The sequence below is a fragment of the Carcharodon carcharias genome, chromosome 6 (assembly GCF_017639515.1).
Source record: "Carcharodon carcharias isolate sCarCar2 chromosome 6, sCarCar2.pri, whole genome shotgun sequence".
Classification (NCBI taxonomy): domain Eukaryota; kingdom Metazoa; phylum Chordata; class Chondrichthyes; order Lamniformes; family Lamnidae; genus Carcharodon; species Carcharodon carcharias.
In genome coordinates this window covers 88,141,500-88,160,367 of record NC_054472.1, presented here as the reverse complement: position 1 = coordinate 88,160,367, position 18,868 = coordinate 88,141,500, and the positions used below count along the sequence as shown (strand labels likewise).

Below are 18,868 nucleotides of genomic sequence, written 5' to 3'. Positions count from 1 at the left end.
GGTCATTGTTGAAGCAGCTGAAGATAGTTGGGCCTAGACACTAACCTGAGGAACTCCTTCAGTGATGTCCTGGGATTGAGATAATTGACCTCCAACAAGTACAGCCAACTTTGTGCTAGGTGTGACTACAACCAGTGGGGAGATTTCCCCCTGATTCCCATTGTCTCAGATTCCTTGATACCACACTCAGTCAAATGCTGCCTTGATGTCAAGGGCTATTGCTCTCACCTCACCTCTGGAGTTCAGCTCTTTTGTCCATGTTTGAACCAAGGCTAAAATGAGGTCAGGAGTTGAGTGGCCCTGGCGGAACCCAAACTGAGGGTCAGTGAGCAGGTTATTGCTCAGTAAGTGCTGCTTGATAGCACTGTCAACAACACCTTCCATCACTTTGCTGATGATTGAGAGTATACTGATCAGGCAGTAATTGGCCGGGTTGATTTGTCCTGCTTTTTGTGGACAGGACATACCTGGGCAATTTTCCACATTGATGAGTAGATGCTAGTGTTGTAGCTGTACTGGAACAGCTTGGCTAGGGGCATGGCTAATTCTGGAGCACGTCTCCTGTACTGTTGCTGGAATGTTGTCAGGGCCTATAGCCTTTGCAGTGTCCAGTGCCTTCAATCATTTCTTGATATCACGAGGAGTGAATCGAATTGGCCTGAAGATTGGCATCTGTGATGCTGGCGACCTCAGGAGGAGACCAAGATGGATCATCCACTTGACAGTTCTAGCTGAAGATGGTTGCAAATGCTTCAGCCTTGTCTTTTGCAGTGATGTGCTGGGCTCTCCTATTCTTGAGAATGGGAATATTTGTGGGGCTGCCTCCTGCAGTTAGTTGTTTAATTGTCCACTATTATTCATGACTGGATGGGACAGGACTGCAGTGCTTAGATCTGCTTCGTTGGTTGTGGAATCGTTTGGCTCTGTCTATCATATGCTGCTTCTGCTGTTTGGCATGCGAGTAGCTCTGTGCTCTAGCTTCACCAGGTTGACACCTCAGTTTTAGGCATGCCTGGTGCTGCTCCTGGCATGCTCCACTGCACTCTTCATTCAACCAGGGTTGATCCGCTGGCTTGATGGTAATGGTAGAGTAGGGGGATATTAAATGCATGGCTCAGAGTGATGTGGGAAGAATGGGTTTTGATTCATGCATCACTGGTACCAATACATAGGAAAGAGGGAGCTATTCTATTATAATAGGCATCACTTAAATCTGGCTGGAACCTGTGTCCTGGTGAATCATATAACTATGGTTGTGTATATGGCTTTAAACTAAGAGTAGAGGGAGAGGGTTGGCTGAAGGGAGGTTTAGAAATCCAAAGAGAAAAATTGAGGTAATAGAACAGTGCAGTGATGCGAGTAAAGACGAGGAGAATAGGAGAAGAGCCACAAAGCATCAGCGATTCAGATCCATTCAGGGAATGATAGTTTTAAAAAAAATTAAAGGCTCTTTATCTGAATGCATAAAGCATTCACAATAAGATGGTTGAACTCGTGGCACAAATAGAGATAAATGGTTTAGATCTAATTGCCATTACAGGGGCATGGTTGCAAGGTGACTTAGTTTGGGAAATAGATATTCCCAGGGTATACATCATTTCGAAAAGACAGGCAGAATGGAAAAGGAGGAGGAATTAGCCCTGATAGGAAAGGATGGCATAAGGACATTACTGAGAAAGGATCTTGGTTCAGAAAATCAGAAAGTAGAATTAATATGGGTGGAGATTAGGAATAGCAAGAGTTATAAAACGCTGGTGTGGGTAGTTTGTTAAATGGACCCAAGCCAGATGGTGAAGTATGAAACAAGGCATAGATCTTTTCTTTGATAGTAGGTTTATTCACAAGATGCAGCATTGCAGATCCCAGCCTCCATGCTCTCAGTCCTTAATCAAATCATGCCCATCACTTGTGTATCTTTCACAACAAAATGAACCAACAATTAACATAGTTTTATCAGCCCCCTCACAGTCGTTATAGCATTGGACAGAGCATTCAACAAAAAATTATTGGAACTTGGAACAAAGACAATATAATAATCGTGACAGACTTTAATCTTCATATAGATTGGACCAATTAAATTAGCAAAGGTGGTCTGGAAGATGAGTTTGTAGAATGTTTTGTGATAGTATCACGGGGCAATACATTGCAGCCAACCCAGGATAAAACAATTTTAGATACAGTATTGTATGAGGCAAAGTTAATTTGTAATCTCATAGGAAAAGATCTGCTGGGAAACAACAGTCCTAATACAACTGAATTCCATATTAAATTTGAAAACAACATAGTCCAACCACAAACAAGAATCTTAATCTTAAACAAAGCCAATTACGAAGGTATGAGAGGAGACCTGGCTCAGGTTGAATGGATAAATAGAACAAAACGTATGGCAGTAAATAAACAGTGGGAAACATCTAAGAAATTATTCAAAATGTTCAACAAAAATACATGCCATTGAAAAACAAAAACTAGGCAAGAAAGATCCGTCCATGGTTTATTAAGGATGTTAAGGGTAGTATAGATTAAAAGAAGAACTTTATAATGTTGCAAAGAGAATTGTAGATCACAGTATATAAGTCGACTTGGGGTATAAGACAACCCCATATTTCCAGCCCCAGGTATCATGTTTTTGCACTTACTGGGCATATAAGTCAACCTGCCATTTCAGCCATGACATGCAAGATTCACATTAATGAACCTCAATTTTTTGCTCCAGATGCATGTTTTACTTACCTTGTAACTGGGCACAAGCAGGCAATAGGGGCTGTGCTGCGAAATTGCACTAGACTTTAAGCCGTGCCCACACAGGGCAGACCCCGCATGACCAACAAAGAGAAATGAGTCTTGCAATAAAATAAATGAAATCTGAAGCTTGTTTCAAGCTAAAGGTTTGCTAGCTCATCAAATAACTGTGCTGAAGCGAGGGAATTTAGTGTCAGTGAAAAACGAGAAAAGAAGAAGGAATCCATCCTGAAGATCCCCAAGACTAAATGTGCCATAAGAACAGTGACCAGCCATGGGGTTGAGTAGCATGCATTAGGATGGGTCCTCAAAAATCGTCAGAATGGTTATATTGTCACCGGAAATGCAAGTGGGCCAAATCAATCGTGAGTCTGGCAAAGATTTCAGAGCAAACACTAGTTGGGAAATGTCTAGTTTTGTGACAGAAGACCAAGCTTACTCAGAGACTGCCAAAAGACCTTGTTGCCAAATTTACCAGCTTCCAGCCATTCATCATCAGACAGCAGCAAAAGCATGAGAACACATTTTGTCACATTGGCAACATGGATGAAATGCCCTTGAATTTTGATATGCCCAGCTACTGAACTGTGGAGTGGGAAGGTGCAAAAACAGTTCTAGTGAAAGCCACAGGACATAAGAAGACAAGCTTGATGCTGGTATTAGCCTGCATGGCCAATGGAATGAAATTAAAGTTTGTGGTAATTTACTTCAAATTATGCCAAAAATCAAGTCCCCTGCAGGATGTTTTGTGCTTGTCCATGACAATGATTGGATGGATGAGGATGGAGTGAAGTTGTGGATTGATAATATGTAGAATAGGCATCGCAGTGGCTTATAAAATGAATACAGCTTATTAGTGTGGGACATGTTCAGATCCCACATTAGATCAAGAGGCACCTGTGAAGAAATAGCACTCACATTGCAGTTATACCACAGGGTCTAACATCCATATTTCAACCTTTGGATGTGTGCATCAACAAGCCATTCAAGGATAATTTTTGAACATAAGAGCATAAAGACAGAGGCAAAACTTGCACAGAGTGGAAATATGTACACTGTCTTGCTTGATGTTTTGTATGGGTTCGTCATCAAGTTGTGGAATTCTATTTGTGCATAAGCTGTCATTAGATCATTCAAAAAATTTGAGATTCCCAATTCAATGGATGGAGAGAAAGATATGTTGGGGAGGGATGATTCTGAAACCGAGAGCACCACATCTGGTCCAGAGTGAGATCCTTTTGATGATGCCTTGGCATAGTGACTCAGTGAATTTGATGAACTCTGCATTGGACACTGAAGGCAATGAATCTGACAGGTTTTATAAAGCTAACACTGTGGTTAAAGGTATCATTGTACAATTCATTTATTCAGTAGGCTGTGTCACATTAATTTAATATGAATTACCAGTTTTTTTTTCACATTTCAAAATGGCAACTACCCACACTCTCACTGGTGATTTGCATTTTATATTTGACATACAAGTCAACCCCTGTTTTTGGAACAATTTTTGGATGCTTCAAAGGTCCACTTATACCTGGACATCATGCAGTAGTAGCAAGTCTGAGGATTGGAAGTATTTGGGAAACCAGCAATGGGCAACCAAAAAGTTGATAAAATGGGAAAAAAATACAATGAGAGAAAATTAGCCAGGAATATAAAAACCTGTTTGTAAGAGCTTTTACAATTATATAAAAAGGAAAAGCAAGTAGCGAAAAAAACGTTAGTCAGTATGGTTTTACAAAAGGGAAATTGCATTTGGCAAATTTGTTAGAGTTTTTGATGGTGTAAATAGTACGGGTAGAAAAAGGGGAACCAGTAGATGTAGTATACTTGGATTTCCAAAAGACATTTGATAAGGTTCCACACACAAAGGTTAAAGCACAAGATAAGGACTCATGGAGTTGGGGGTAATCTATGAGCACGGACAGAGGATTGGTTAATGGATAGGAAGTGAAGAGTAGGAATAAATGGAATATTTTCAAGTTGGCAGGCTGTAACTAGTGGAGCGGCGCAAGGATCAATGCTGGGGTTATTTACAATCTATATTAATGACCTAGACCAAGACACAGATCGTAATCTATCAAAGCTTTATAACAATACGAAGTTAGGTAGGAATGCAAACTGAGGAGGACACAGAGGCTACAGAGAGATATAGACAGGTTAAATGATGGCCCAAAGGTGATAGAATGTGAGGTTATTCACTGTGGTTGGAAGGATAGAAAAGCAGAATTTTTTTAAGGGTGTGGAACTTGTAAATGTTGATTCTCAGAGAGACTTGGGTGTACTTGTACAAGGAATGCAGATAATTAGCATGCAGTTACTGCAAGCAATTAGGAAGGCAAATGGTATGTTGACTTTTATTATAAGGGGATCAGAATACAAGATTAAAGAGATCTTGCTATAACTATACAGGGTGTTAGGGAGACCACAACTGGATGGTCTCCATTTCCAAGGAAGGATTATAGGGGAGGTGGTGGCATAATGGTGATGTCACTGGACTATAACCCAGAAGCCCAGGCTGATGGTCTGAGACAGGTTTAAATCCCACTACAGCAGCTGGTGGAAATTGAATTTGGTTAGTAAACCCAGAGCTAAAAGTTAGTCTAACCGTGAACACTAAACCATTGTCAATTGTCACTAATGTCCTTCAGGGAAGAAAGTCTGCCTACATGTAACTCCAGACACAACAATGTGATTGACTCTTAAATGCCTCCAAAATGACCTAGCAAGCCACTCAGTTATATCAGACCACTATGAAGTCCAAGAGAAATGAAACCAGACTGACCATCCTTCATCAACCGAGGGCCCAGTAACACCTATCCCTGTCGCCCCTGCAAAATCCTCCTTACTAACATCTGGAGAGGAACTATCCCATAGATTAATCAAGCAAAAGTCTAACATAGCCATGCTCATGGACTCATCCCTTACAGAAAATGTCCCAGACATCACCATCACCATCCTGAGTATGTCCTTCCCACAGTGATATACAGTTGGGAGGGAGTTACCCTGAAAATCCTCAACATTGGCTCTGAACCCTATGAAGTATCATGGTATCCGGTCAAATATAGGCAAGGAAACTGCCTGCTGGTTCCCCTCAGCTGATGTATCAGTTCTCCCCCTGCTGGAGAAAGCACTGAGGGTAGCAAAGGCACAGAATGCAATCTGGGTGGGGGACTTCAATATCCATCACCAAGAATGGCTCGGTAGCACCATTACTGACCAAGCTGACTGAGTCCTAAAGAGCATGGACATTAGACTGGGTCTTCGGCAGGTAGCGAGGGAACCAACAAACTTGACCTTGTTCTCAACAGCTTGCCTACCGCAGATGCATATGTCCATTACAGTATCGGTAGGAATGACCACTGCACAGTCCTTGCTGAGACGAAGTCCCATCTTCATGTTGAGGGACACCCTCCATCATGTGTGGCACAACCACTGTGATATATGGGATAGATTTCGAACAGATCTAGCAACTCAAGGCTGTGAGCCATTGGCAACAGCAGAACTGTATTCGACCACAATCTGTAACCTTATGGCCCAGCATATCTCCTTACTCTACTATTACCACCAAGCCAGGGGGTCAACCTTGCTTCGATGAAGAGAGCAGGAGGGCATGCCTAAAAATGAAGTGTCAACCTGGTGAAGTTACAAGACAGGACTATTTGTGTGCCAAGCAGCAAATGATAGAGCTAAGCGATCCCACAACCAATGGATCAGATCTAAGCTTTGCAGCCCTGCCACATCTAGTGTGAATAGTGGTGGACAGTTAAACAACTCGGTGGGGAAGGCAGCTCCACAAATACCCCCATCCTTAATGATGGGGAGAACCCAGCACATCACTGAAAAAGGATAAGGCTTAAGAATTGCAACAATCTTCAGCCAGAAGTGTTGCGTGCATGATCCATCTCTGCCTCCGCCGAAGGTCCCCAGCATCACAGATGCCAGTTTAGAGCCAATTCAATTCACCAAGCTTGGCACGGCTACTTCAAGACTGGTAGTTATGTTTTGGAGTGTACACAATTCTTTGGCCAGCAACACCATTGTACTAATCAAGGGTAAAGAAGTTAGGAAGTTATTGATGGATGAGGAGCCGGAGGCAAGATGAGTTGAGCACTTTTCGGGAGATCCTCAACCAGCCCAGCCCCAGCTCCACATTCGAGTTCGATGACAGCACCACGCCTCAAAGCTAAATGTCAACCTGGGAGATATTGCCAGATCGAAGATCCAAAGAGCCATCAAGACCCTAAAGAACAACAAGGCACCTGGGATCGATGAGATACCAGCAGAGCTATTGAAATATAGCGAGAACACTGTCACAACAGAGTTCACGGACATGTTTAACAAGATCTGAACTGCGGAGGATGTCCCGCATGACTGGAAGTGAGGAGTAATAGTCAAGCTGCTGAACAAAGGGAACCTTAGTGACTACAACAATTGAAAAGTCATAACACTGCTGTCAGTACTTGGCAAGGTCTTCAGCATGGTGTTCCTCAACAGGTTGAAAGTGAAGTAGACGGTATCCTTCGTGAAGGGCAGGCAGGTTTCCAGGGTGACAGATCATACTGCTAGTAGATCTTCATGCACAGGAACCTCAGAGAGAGAGCCTGGAGTATCAGAAGATGCTTGCTATCGACTTCATTGATTTCAACAAGGCTTTCAATATCATCAATCAGCAGTCACTCTGGTATATTGCAAGGCAGTATGGCATCATGCAGTGGTATATTAACATCTTCAAAGCCTTACATTGTCTGACTCCAGCTGCTGCATCAACACCGATGGGCACCACCGATTCTTTTAATATCACAGAAGCATGGCAAGGCTGCATAATACCCCCATTCCTTTTTCTCTTGGTTATCGATTTCATCATGAGGAAGGTGATGATGGGTGCAGACTTTGGCATCCCGTGATAACAACACCCAGTTCACAAGACTTTTTGGAATATTTTCAAACCTATTATGGAATCTCTTTAATATTGAAAGGTAGATATTATTGATGGTCCTCTGAACAGAGATTGTACAATAAGCAGTAGAGCTTTTTTTTCAAATAATTTTTTGGGATGTGGAAATGGCTGACTAGGCCAGCATTTATTGCTTTTCTTTGTTTGTTCTTGAGATGGTGCTGCTGGGCCACTATTTTGAACTGCTGTAGGCCACGTGGTGAAGGTAATCCCAAAGTTCTGTTGGATGGTGAATTCCAGATTATTGGTCCAGCGGTTATGAAAGAATAGTGGTTATATATGCAACATGCATGCAGAGCTTCTCGAAGCACACCTTAATGTGATATGTTAACTGTAACATTACTCAGTTTCTCCCACCTCTATTTCCAATGTACAGATACCATTCAAAACTACTTTCATCTACCAGATGATTCACAAGGCACTGTCTATAAAATTGTCAACTCTTGTGTTTCTTATTAGTTGTTAAATGATCCAAATTAGTGGATTGCTCATAGTTATGTAATTAGATGTTTGGAGAATTTTTTTTTTAGTAAAATTTGGGAAAAGAGTGGTACAACTTTAATATCAATCATAATCTTCAGGTAACAATGAACGAGAGAGTGCGCAAAGGAGGAGAAGGGAGAGATACAGGCAGGAATTGTTGGAACAAATATCAGAAAAACGGAAAAACAAGATACGGTAATTTATGGTTGAATTAAATTACTTCATAAATATTTAAAACTTACCAATGCCTAAAGGTTATTTGCACTAGAACTAAAACTGTAATGGAATACTTTTAGTTCACTTACAATTTTCTGCAATTATTATCTCCCTTTATAAATTAATTAATCTGTTATTTCTAGTTTACAGACATGCTGATACATTATGACTGCATAACTAATGAGATGTTCAGTATTAATTAAGAAATGTTTCATAACTTCCATTTGCTTTTACATTTTTTATAAATGCAAATGTATTAGGGACCTAACTGGATAACTGAAATTGAAAATATAGGCTGAGTTTTTGATTTTTAAAATTCTGTTTCCTTTTCTTAAAAAAGGAGTGAAATCAGGTATGAGCAAATATGCTGAAACACATTATTCTTAATTTCTTAACCAGCAAAATGACTCTTATTCAAAATGATGTTAACAGGCTATTATGTGGTTGACCCTTAACTGCCCTCTGAAATGGCCTAGCAAACAACTCAGTTCAAGGGCAATTAGGGATGGACAACAAATGCTGGCCTTGCTAGTGCCACCCACATCCCATGAAAGAAATAAAAGAGGAATGTTACCATTAAATGTACTAGCATTTGAAGCATAAGATATTATTGTTTAGAGGGCAAATACTTTCAATATAAAATATTATTGCTTCTCAAAGTCTGGCTACTTGTATTTAAAAGCTGGCGTAGTTGATCTTTAAGCTGGAAACTGACATGGAACTTGATTTGTAAATAAAATCATGCATTTGAAAATTAAGAAATCCTTCAAAGAAAACATGCTTGCTGTAGACTACTGGGACAGTGATAAAATAATTATAGCTTGTTGAAAATAAAGCTAAGCTGCCCTATTTTTGATGGGTGTTCTTCAAAGTCAACTTTATGCTGTATATGACATATGGATAAATGCACTGTGCAGTGTGAAACTAAACCATACATACCAACTTGAATGTCTGGTATTTAGGGAGTTTCATGATCTAAGTCAGAATGACACAGGAACATTGGAACTGGGCTCAACATCCCGGGATGAGGTTGATGAAAACTAGGCTAGGGTTCTCACTTCTGATTGCTATCCAGTGACCTTTCCCGGAAGTGTATGTACAAATGTTGGTGAGTCAAGTTAAATTTCATTGTGTTGGCTATCATGGTAAAGTAATTTGATGATTGTCAGTGTCTGACTCATGGCGAATGCTACTCGTGGAATTATATCTCAGCATGGGATGCTTTTCCTGGAAAAAGGTAAGTGTAGAAAGTTGGGGGGAGTGAAATACAATTGATTTTTATGATTCATTGCCTTTCTGCCACAGGGAAAAAGAGCTTGAGCTCAGAGTTGCTGCTTCAGGAGCCATAGACCCAGAGAAGGAAGTAAGAACTTAACCTTTAATATATGCATTGTTAAATAGAGCTTTCAAAATTCTGTACATTCAGCATGGGTGTGACTTTTGATAGTGCTTGGGGTCTGGCTATACACTGAACAGTAAACACCTGTTTGTCACCTGCAGTGGTGAGTCATTTTATCCTATTAGAATTGTCCTGTTGATCTTACTATCTTTTAGATAGAAGAGGAAACGAGAATTTACCCTGTCTATGGTAGCATGATCTCTTATCAGTTCCTAATTGTAAACATGGTGTACAGCAGATTTGTACTGCATAGCGGTTGGATATTATGTTTGAAAGAATGGAAGTTTTGATCCAACTATAATAAATTTCAAAAGAAAATTGCACAGATACTTGGAAAAATAAAGGCAGAGCTCTGGGGAAAGGCAAACTGAGGTGCTACAGTGCTGCCACTGTTGGCAGGGTGCAATTAGAGTGTGCCAAGTTTAGAAGTTTACATATGTAGTTTCCATAAGTTTACATGTGCAGTTTCCATAGGAACATAAGTAGACCAGTCATTTCTTCAAGTCTGCTCTGCCTTTCAGAAAGATCATGGCTGATCTGTACCTCAACTCTATGTGCCATAGCTCCATGTCCCTTGATGCCCTTGCCTAACAAAATTATAACTTCGCCTTAAACTCCAGTTATTGTACCATCCACAGCCTTTTGGATCAGAAAATTCCAGATTTCTTCTACCCTTTTATGAAAAAGTGTTTCCTGATTTTTATTCTTCAATGGTTTAGCTCTAATTTTAAGATTATTTCTCCTTTTCCTGATTTCCTCAACAGAGGCAACAATTTCTCTTACTACTCTCTTTTGAATCCTTTTGGTAACTTAATTGAATCACCCCTCAAATTTCTATACTTAAGGGAATGCAAGAAAAAACTTATGCTACCTGTCCTCATAATTTAACACTCTTAAGTATCGTTCTTGTGCATCTATGTTGCATGTCCTCCACGGTCAGTATATATTTTCTGAGCTGTAGTGCCCAAACCCGAATGCAGTACTCCAGATGTACCCTAGCCAAGGCTGTATAAAACTGAAGTGATGCTTCTTCCACTTTTTAGCCCTGCCTCGCGATAAAGGCCAGCATTCATTAGCCTTTTGTATCTGTCTACCAGCTTTAAATGATTCGTGTACTTGCCTCCCGAAGCTCTTTTCTCGCCATTTATAGGAACACAGGAACTGATGTGGAGCATTTACCCCCTTGAGCCTATTCTGTTATTCGTGGCTGATGTGTGATCCAATTTGCCTTTGCCTGATCACCTTTAATCCCTATGGTTAACAAAAATCTATCAATCGCCAGATTTAAAATTAACAATTTATCCAGCATCAATTGCCATTTGTTGGGGAGTCCCAATCCTCTATCACCCATTGTGTGAAGAAGTGTTTCTTAATTTCACTCCTGAAAGGTCTAGCTCTAATTTTTAGATAATGTCCCATACTCCTTAACTAGCAGAAATAGTTTCTCTCTAATTACTCTCTCTGTTCACTCATGTCTTGAAAACTTCAATCAAACAACCCCTTAACCTTCTAAGTTGGGGGAACTATAACCTTAGGGTATATAATCCCTTTTTGTAATTTAGCACTTGGAGTCCAGGAATCATTTTGGTAAATCTATGCTACAACACTCCCTCCAAGAGCAATATATCCTTCCTAGGGCACTCCAGGTTGGTCTAACCAAAGCTTTGTATAACTGTTGAGTAACTTCTATCTCCTTATATTTTAGTGCTCTAGATATAAAGGACAATATTAATTAGCCTCTTTGATTATTTTCTGCACCTGTTCATGACATTTAAATGATCTATGCACCTGGACCCCGAAATCTCTTTGGCCCTCCACTGTTTCTAGCCTTTCATCATTTAGAAAATACTTTGTTCTGTCTTTTTTATGTGGCCATGCATTTGTCTACACTGAAATCCTTTGCCACAGTTGTGCCTATACACTTAATCTATTGATATTTCTTGATTTTATGCTTTCGTCTTCACTGTTTACAGTGCCCATCTTTGTGGCATCAGTAAACCTGGATATATGGCTTTCTCTCCCATGATCCAAGCCATTAATAAATTGGGTGAATTGTTGAGGCCCCAATACAGACCCTTACAGGGCACCACTAGTTGCATTCTGCCAACTACAGTACCTACCCATTGGTCCTCTGTCTCCTGCCACTCAGCTAATTTCCCAACCAAGTAAGTAATTTGTCTCTAATTCCTGAGTTTTAACTAGCAATCTCTTATCAAATGTTTTCTTGAAAATTTTCAAGGTGGTCAGTCACTCTATCCTTAAGTGGAGACAATGGTAATTTCCTGTCAGCATATTTTAAACTAACTAACTGGTCTATAATTTCCTGGTTTCTCTTTTGTCACCTTTCTTAAATAGCAGAGTCACATATGCAGTTTTCCATTCTAAAGGAATGGTTCCCAGATAGAGAGAACTTCAGGACATTACAGTTAGGGCATCTGCAGTGTTCTCATCTACTTCTTTTAAAAGCTGAGGATGGCAACCATCTGGCCTTTGGGATTTGTCATTCTTTAGTGCCTTTATTTTCTGTCATTTTGCTTATGTTAATTTTGTGGAATCCCTGTTTCTAATTCGATATTAGTTTCTTTGGGATGTCCAGCATGCTGACCTTTTCCTCTGCTGTAATTACTGATGCAAAGCAGTTATTCAAATGTCCACCATTTCCTTATTTTCATTTATGATATCATCGTTATTAATATTAAAGAAGCCCACATTGCTCTAACCATCCTTTCTTTTGGAATACAAAATTTGTGTTGATTTTGATTATTTCTGTTCAAATTTTTTGTAGCTCTCACTACCTGTCACCCTTTGCTGTTCTTTGTATTTCTTCCATTTCCCAGGCTCTGTGTTATTCATTACATTTTTGTATGCTTTTTCTTTTAGTTTTATGTTGTCTTTTACCTCTTTAGTCGTCTGTAGTTCTGTTTTTGGAAAGTAGACCTCTTCCCCGTTACAAAATAGATTTATTGTTTTCAAAGTGGATGGCCTCATTGTTGTTCATATTCAACTCCATGTGACTTATTTCACACACGCACAATCTGCCATGTCCCTTTGCACCTTCCTGCTGCTATTGCTTAACACTCCTTAATTTGGTGATCTCTGCAAGCTTCAATACACAATGAATATAAGAAAAGGTTAACACAAAAGTGACAAAACATGACAACCAGAGAGAGGATTTTTTAGACAGCATGTAATGCAGGTCCAAGATTTTTTGAAACTTCTAACAAATAGATATATGGCACCTGTGCCCCAGTTAGATGATGAATTGAAAACTGATCTAATCCTTCAATTTCACAATTAAAAAAGTTAGTCTGGAACACAAAGTCTATTTTGTTTGCTTCAATTGAAGCTTTAGATGAACCCAAAACTATGCCTAACCCTGTTACAAATTGTGTGATCTCTGTTTCAGTGCAATTCATACAGGAGCAACTGAGACGATGTTGTTATGCAGCAAAGGGCACTGTTTTATATCTGTTGAGAGGCATGGGGTTTTGAGAGAACAAAATGTTTATAATTTTTTGACAGCTTCGTGCTACTTCCTGTACTTGTGTGCATGTTACCTTTCCAGAAAAATGAAACCTAGACACAAGAGGGCTGGTTTTACCAATATGAAATCTTTATGTGGGGTTTGCTCAACAGGAGCTTGCATTGGGAAATTTTGGTTTTGCTTCCCACTATTTTCTGTGCATCATTTTTTTGATCCTTCCATGCTTATACTCCATTTGTTCAAAAAATAAGGCAGAACTCAATTTACTGAGGTGAGTTATGGAGCAAATAGGTAAAAAACTGATCTAGAAGTCATTAAAGGATTACAAGTTCAATATTTCAATCTATTTTCTACCACTGATGACTTCTCTTTTAAATAGATAATTAATTTGGTTTATTAAAGTGTGCACTATAACTCTCAGGATAAAGACTTAAATTTCTGCATAGCATTATCTTTAACATTAGTATTCATCAAATTCAATAAAGTTGCAAAATCATAGCATCAGTATAGCATCAAAACAAATATATAAACGTTGACAGCCAGGAAAAGATCAGTTGGCCCCAGAGGCCTGTCCCATACCATGACGACCAGGCCAATCCTCTTAGTCAATCATCGACAGTCCAGGAGATCACATAGACCAAGTGTTATGTATGAAAACATTTGTCTTCTATGTGATATGACCTCTGTCCTTTTCAGGAACCAGTCCAGTTCCTTTGCTCCCTTGCCACTGATTCTATTGTTGATGACAGTCTGAACCATTCCATCAGTACTCCTGATATTTTGTTTGACCCTGAGTTTGTCTTCAAACACCACATCCTATCCACCCCAAAACCACTTCCATCTGCCATCCAAGCCTGCCTCAGCCCTTCCATTACTGAAATCTTTATCCATTCTGTCGTCACCTGAAGGCTCATTTATTCTAATGAGCTCTTAACTGGCAATTTATAATTTCTGTAAACTCCAGATTGTTCATAACTCTGCTGTGCATAACCTGTATTGCCCCAATGCCCTCTTGAATTTCTCTATCATTGACATAATCATCAAGTTTTTCTGGCTCCTCCATTCTCCCCATCCCACTTCAGAGTCCTTCTCTTTCCCGCCACAGCCTTGCTCACTCTGTCTGTAATCTACTTCAGCCATATACCTCCTCCCAAACAAACTTTTGTTCTGACTTTAGGCCCCTTTCTTTCATGCCATCGTTAAAGACTAAACAGTCTGTTATTTTGATCCTACCCTTTGTAAGTCCCTTCTTGAATCTCCATTTTTAGACACCGTTACAAGATTAATTTCTTTGACCAAACTTTTAGTCACCTATCAAATCTCTTACTTCTGGTTTGGCATTTAGCATCTGTTTTCTTTATATCCATGCCTAAAATAAAGTTGGCTATTTTTTGTGATAAAGTCACTGTATAAATGTCTTTTGGTTGTTGCTATTGACAATAACCAAGAAATTTGGTAATGGAATGGTAATTTTTATTCAACTTCACAGCCAAATCGAATAAGGGAATTTGGTGCTGTAATACTACAACATGATCCTCGCAGGCATGATGCCTCTTATGAAGGAAGTAAAGTCCATGTTGTGAAACATTTCAGTGATGAAAGATCTCCTGTGGAAGAGAGACAGCCTCCAGAACGTCCCAGAGTAGCTTTCCAAAATCCTCCAGTTGATGACAGGGGCCCGAATATTGGCCTGACCAATGGAATGTGGAATCCCCTTAGGAATGCAATGGTTCCGAGGTAAAAGCTATGTGACATTTAAATTTGAGCCATGCTTTTAATGTGCAACATGTTAAAGAAAAAGAGGAGGAAGTGTTGATTTGCAGTTGAGGTATGGGTATACAGGTCCTTTTAGTTTAATGTGTTCAAAGCCCAATATGACAATTTGTTATCAACTTCAATAAACCTAATAATCTGAGGTTGCAAAAAAAGTTACCATGAAAATTGCCAAATTGTGGTATAAATCCAACTGGTTCACTACTTACCTTCATGGAAATGGTCTGGTTGACAGATGACTCCAGTTTCACTGTACATAGTTGGCTCTTGATGGCCTAGCAGGTTACTTAGTTGTAAAACAGTTGCTGCAAAGTTGAACAATAAGAATTTCAAATTGACCCCTCAGCAAAATTCCAGGCTTAGGACCGATGCAAAACTGAGACAAATCCCATAAGACATAGGAGCAGAAATTAGGCCATTCGGCCCATTGAGTCATGCTTATCAGTCATGGCTGATAAGTTTCTCAACCCCATTCTCCCGCCTTCTCCCTTTGATCCCCTTACCAATCAAGAACCTATCCATCTCGGTCTTAAATACACTCAATGACCTGGCCTCCACAGCCTTCTGTGGCAATGAATTCCATAGATTCATCACTCTCTGGCTAAAGAAGTTTCTCCTCATCTTTGTTCTAAAAGGTCTTCCCTTTATTCTGAGGCCATGCCCTCGGGTCCTAGTCTCTCCTACTAATGGAAACATCTTCCCCACGTCCACTCTATCCAGGACTTTCAGTATTCTGTAAATTTCAATCAGATCCCCCCTCATCCTTCTAAACTCCATCGAGTATAGACCCAGAGTCTTCAAACGTTCCTCATATGTTAAGCCTTTCATTCCTGTGATCGTTCTCATGAACCTCCTTTGGACCCTCTCCAGGGCCAGCACATCCTTCCTGAGATACGGGGCCCAAAATTGCTCACAATATTCTAAATGTGGTCTGACCATAAAGCCTCAGCAGCACATCCCTGCTTTTATATTCTAGTCCGCTCGAAATAAATGCCAACATTGCATTTGCCTTCCTAACTGCCAACTGCAAGTTTAACCTTGGGAGAATCCTGGACAAGTCTCCCAAGTCCCTTTGCACTCCAGATTTCTGAATTCCCTCCCCATTTAGAAAATAGTCTATGCCTCTATTCTTCCTACCAAAGTGCATGACCTCTCATTTCCCCACGTTGTATTCCATCTGCCACTTCTTTGCCCATTCTCCTAACCTGTCTAAGTCCTTCTGCAGCCTCCCCACCTCCTCAATACTACCTGTCCCTCCACCTATCTTTGTATCATCTGCAAATTTAACCAGAATGCCCCCAGTTCCTTCATCTAGATCATTAATGTATAACGTGAAAAGTTGGCCCTGCAAAATCTGAATGACTAACATCTTGCCCAGGTTGACAAAGCTGTCTGACAAACTATTCAAACATGACATAGTTATACTCAGTACATCTGTCAGACAAAATCCCAGACTCCCTGTCATTGTTTCTTGATATGTACTGTTAGACTTACAGAATAAAGCCACCAGAGGTGGGGCATAGTGATTTAGGGCTTGGCCCTAGGTGTTCTCAACATTAATATTGAACCGCATGAAGACTGATGGCTTCATTTCAAACAAGCTTAGGGAGCTGCTGATTATTATGTCAACGTTTCTTGACTGACGCTTCCCCACCACACCACCCCCCAGCAACCCCACTCCTCCCCACCCCAAACCTGATGAATCAATGAGATATGGATGAAGTTTATGCCTTTCCACAACGTTGATTTTTTATTTGAATAATTTATAATCACTTTAAGCAAAAAGTGAAGAAAATAAGGAAACTGTTTTCAAAACGTACGTTCGAATTAGGAGCAGGAGTAGGCCATTTGGCCCCTTGAACCTGCTCCACCATTCAATAAGATCGGTGCTGATCTGATTGTGGCCTCAAATCCACATTCCCAACTACCCTCTTTTGTTAATGAGGAATCTGTCTACCTCTGCCTTAAAATTAATCAATTACACTGCCTCCACTTCTCTCTGGGGAAGAGTGCACTAAAGACTCTCAACCTCAGAAAATATTTCTCCTCACCTCGCATCTTAAGTGGGAGACACCTTATTTTTAAACTGTGTGTCCCCTAGTTCTAATCTCTCCCAGAAGGGAAACACCCTTTCAGCATTTACCCTGTCAAGGATCTTACGTGTTTCAATAAGATCACATCTCATTCTTCTAAATTCCATTGGATATTGATCCAGCCTGTCCAACCTTTCCTCCTAAGATAAACCCCCAATCCCAGCTATTAATCTAGTGAACCTCACCCACCAACCCACCCTGCCACCCTACCCACTCACTAATTCATCCACTCATCTATTTAGCCATTCACTAATAGTGAAATTAATGTTCACACTGGACATTTAAACTTACTATACATACGAACTAGGAACAGGAATAGGCCATTCAGCTTTTCGAGCTTGCTCTGTCATTCAATAAGATCATGGCTAATCTGAATGTGACCTCAACCCCACATTCCTGTTGACCTCCGATAACCTTTCACCCCCTTGTTAATCAAGAATCTATCTAGCTCTGCCTTAAAAGTATTCAAAGACTCTGCTTCCAGCATCTTTTGAGGAAGAGAGTTCCAAAGATGCTCAACCCTCTGAGAGAGAAAATTTTTCCTCATCTGTGTTAAATGAGCGACCCCTTATATTTAAGCAGTGACCCCTAGTTCTGGATTCTCCCACAAGAAGAAACATCCTCTCCACATTCACTCTGTCAAGACCCCTCAGGATCTTAAAGGTTTCAATTAAGTCATCTCTTAGTCTTCTAAATTCCAGTGGATACAAGCCTAACCTGTCCAACCTTTCCTCAAGACAACCTGTCCATTCCTGGTATTAGTCTAGTAAACCTTCACTGAACTGTTTCTAACACATCTACGTCTTTAAGTAAGGAGACCATGACTGTACACAGTACTCCAGGTGTGATCTCACCAATACCCTGTGCAACTGAACTAGTAATCCAGAGACCTAGGGTAACGCTCTGGGCCCCCGGGTTCAAATTCCGCCACGGCAGATGGTGGAATTTGAATTCAATAAAACCTGGAATTAAAAGTCTAATGATGACCATGGAGCCATTGTCGATTGTTGTAAAAACCCATCTGGTTCACCTTTAGGGGAAGAAATCTGTCGTCCTTATCTGGTCTGGCCTACATATGACTTCAGACCCACAGCAATTTGGTTGACTCTAAACTGCCCTCTGAAATAGCCTAGCAAGCCATGCAGTTGTAACAAACTGCTACAAAGTCACAAAAAACGAATGAAACCAGATGGACCACCTGATATTGACCTAGGCCTCAAAAATGACAATGGCAATCGCAGCCCTGTCAACCCTGCAAAGTCCTCCTTACTAACATCTGGGGGCCAGTGCCAAAATTGGGAGAGATGTCTTACAGACAAGTCAAGCAACAGCCTGGCATAGTCATCCCCCCGGAATCATACCTTACAGAGAATGTCCCAGGCACCACTATCACTATCCCTGGGTATGTCCTGTCCCACCGGCAGGACAGACGCAGCAGAGGTGGTGGCACAGTGGTGTACAGTCAGAAGGGAGTTGCCCTGGGCATCATCAACATTGACTCCATGAAATCTCATGGCATCAGGTTAAACATGGGCAAGGAAACCTCCTGCTGACTACCATGCACTGCCCTCCCTCAGCTGATGAATCAGTGCTCCTCCATGTTGAACACCACTTGGAGGAAGCACTGAGGGTGGCAAGGACACAGAACGTACTCTGGGTGGAGGACTTAAATGTCCCTCACCAAGAGTGGCTCGGTAGCACCACTACTGACCAAGCTGGCTGAG

The 18,868-nt window shown here is 40.7% G+C and overlaps 1 protein-coding gene across 5 annotated transcripts in view; it reads left to right on the top strand.

The window, feature by feature from the left end:
• Window positions 1-18,868, top strand: part of LOC121279411 (centrosome and spindle pole-associated protein 1) — a 206,425-nt gene that overhangs the window by 85,632 nt on the left and 101,925 nt on the right. For 4 of the 5 annotated variants that reach the window (XM_041190634.1, XM_041190633.1, XM_041190632.1 and 1 more), the window contains 3 exons: window positions 8,278-8,374; window positions 9,701-9,758; window positions 14,768-15,015. In XM_041190634.1, the coding sequence (XP_041046568.1) occupies window positions 8,278-8,374; window positions 9,701-9,758; window positions 14,768-15,015 (403 nt within the window). The remainder of the gene's footprint in view (window positions 1-8,277; window positions 8,375-9,700; window positions 9,759-14,767; window positions 15,016-18,868) is intronic. The other variant, XM_041190635.1, reaches the window with a different exon arrangement.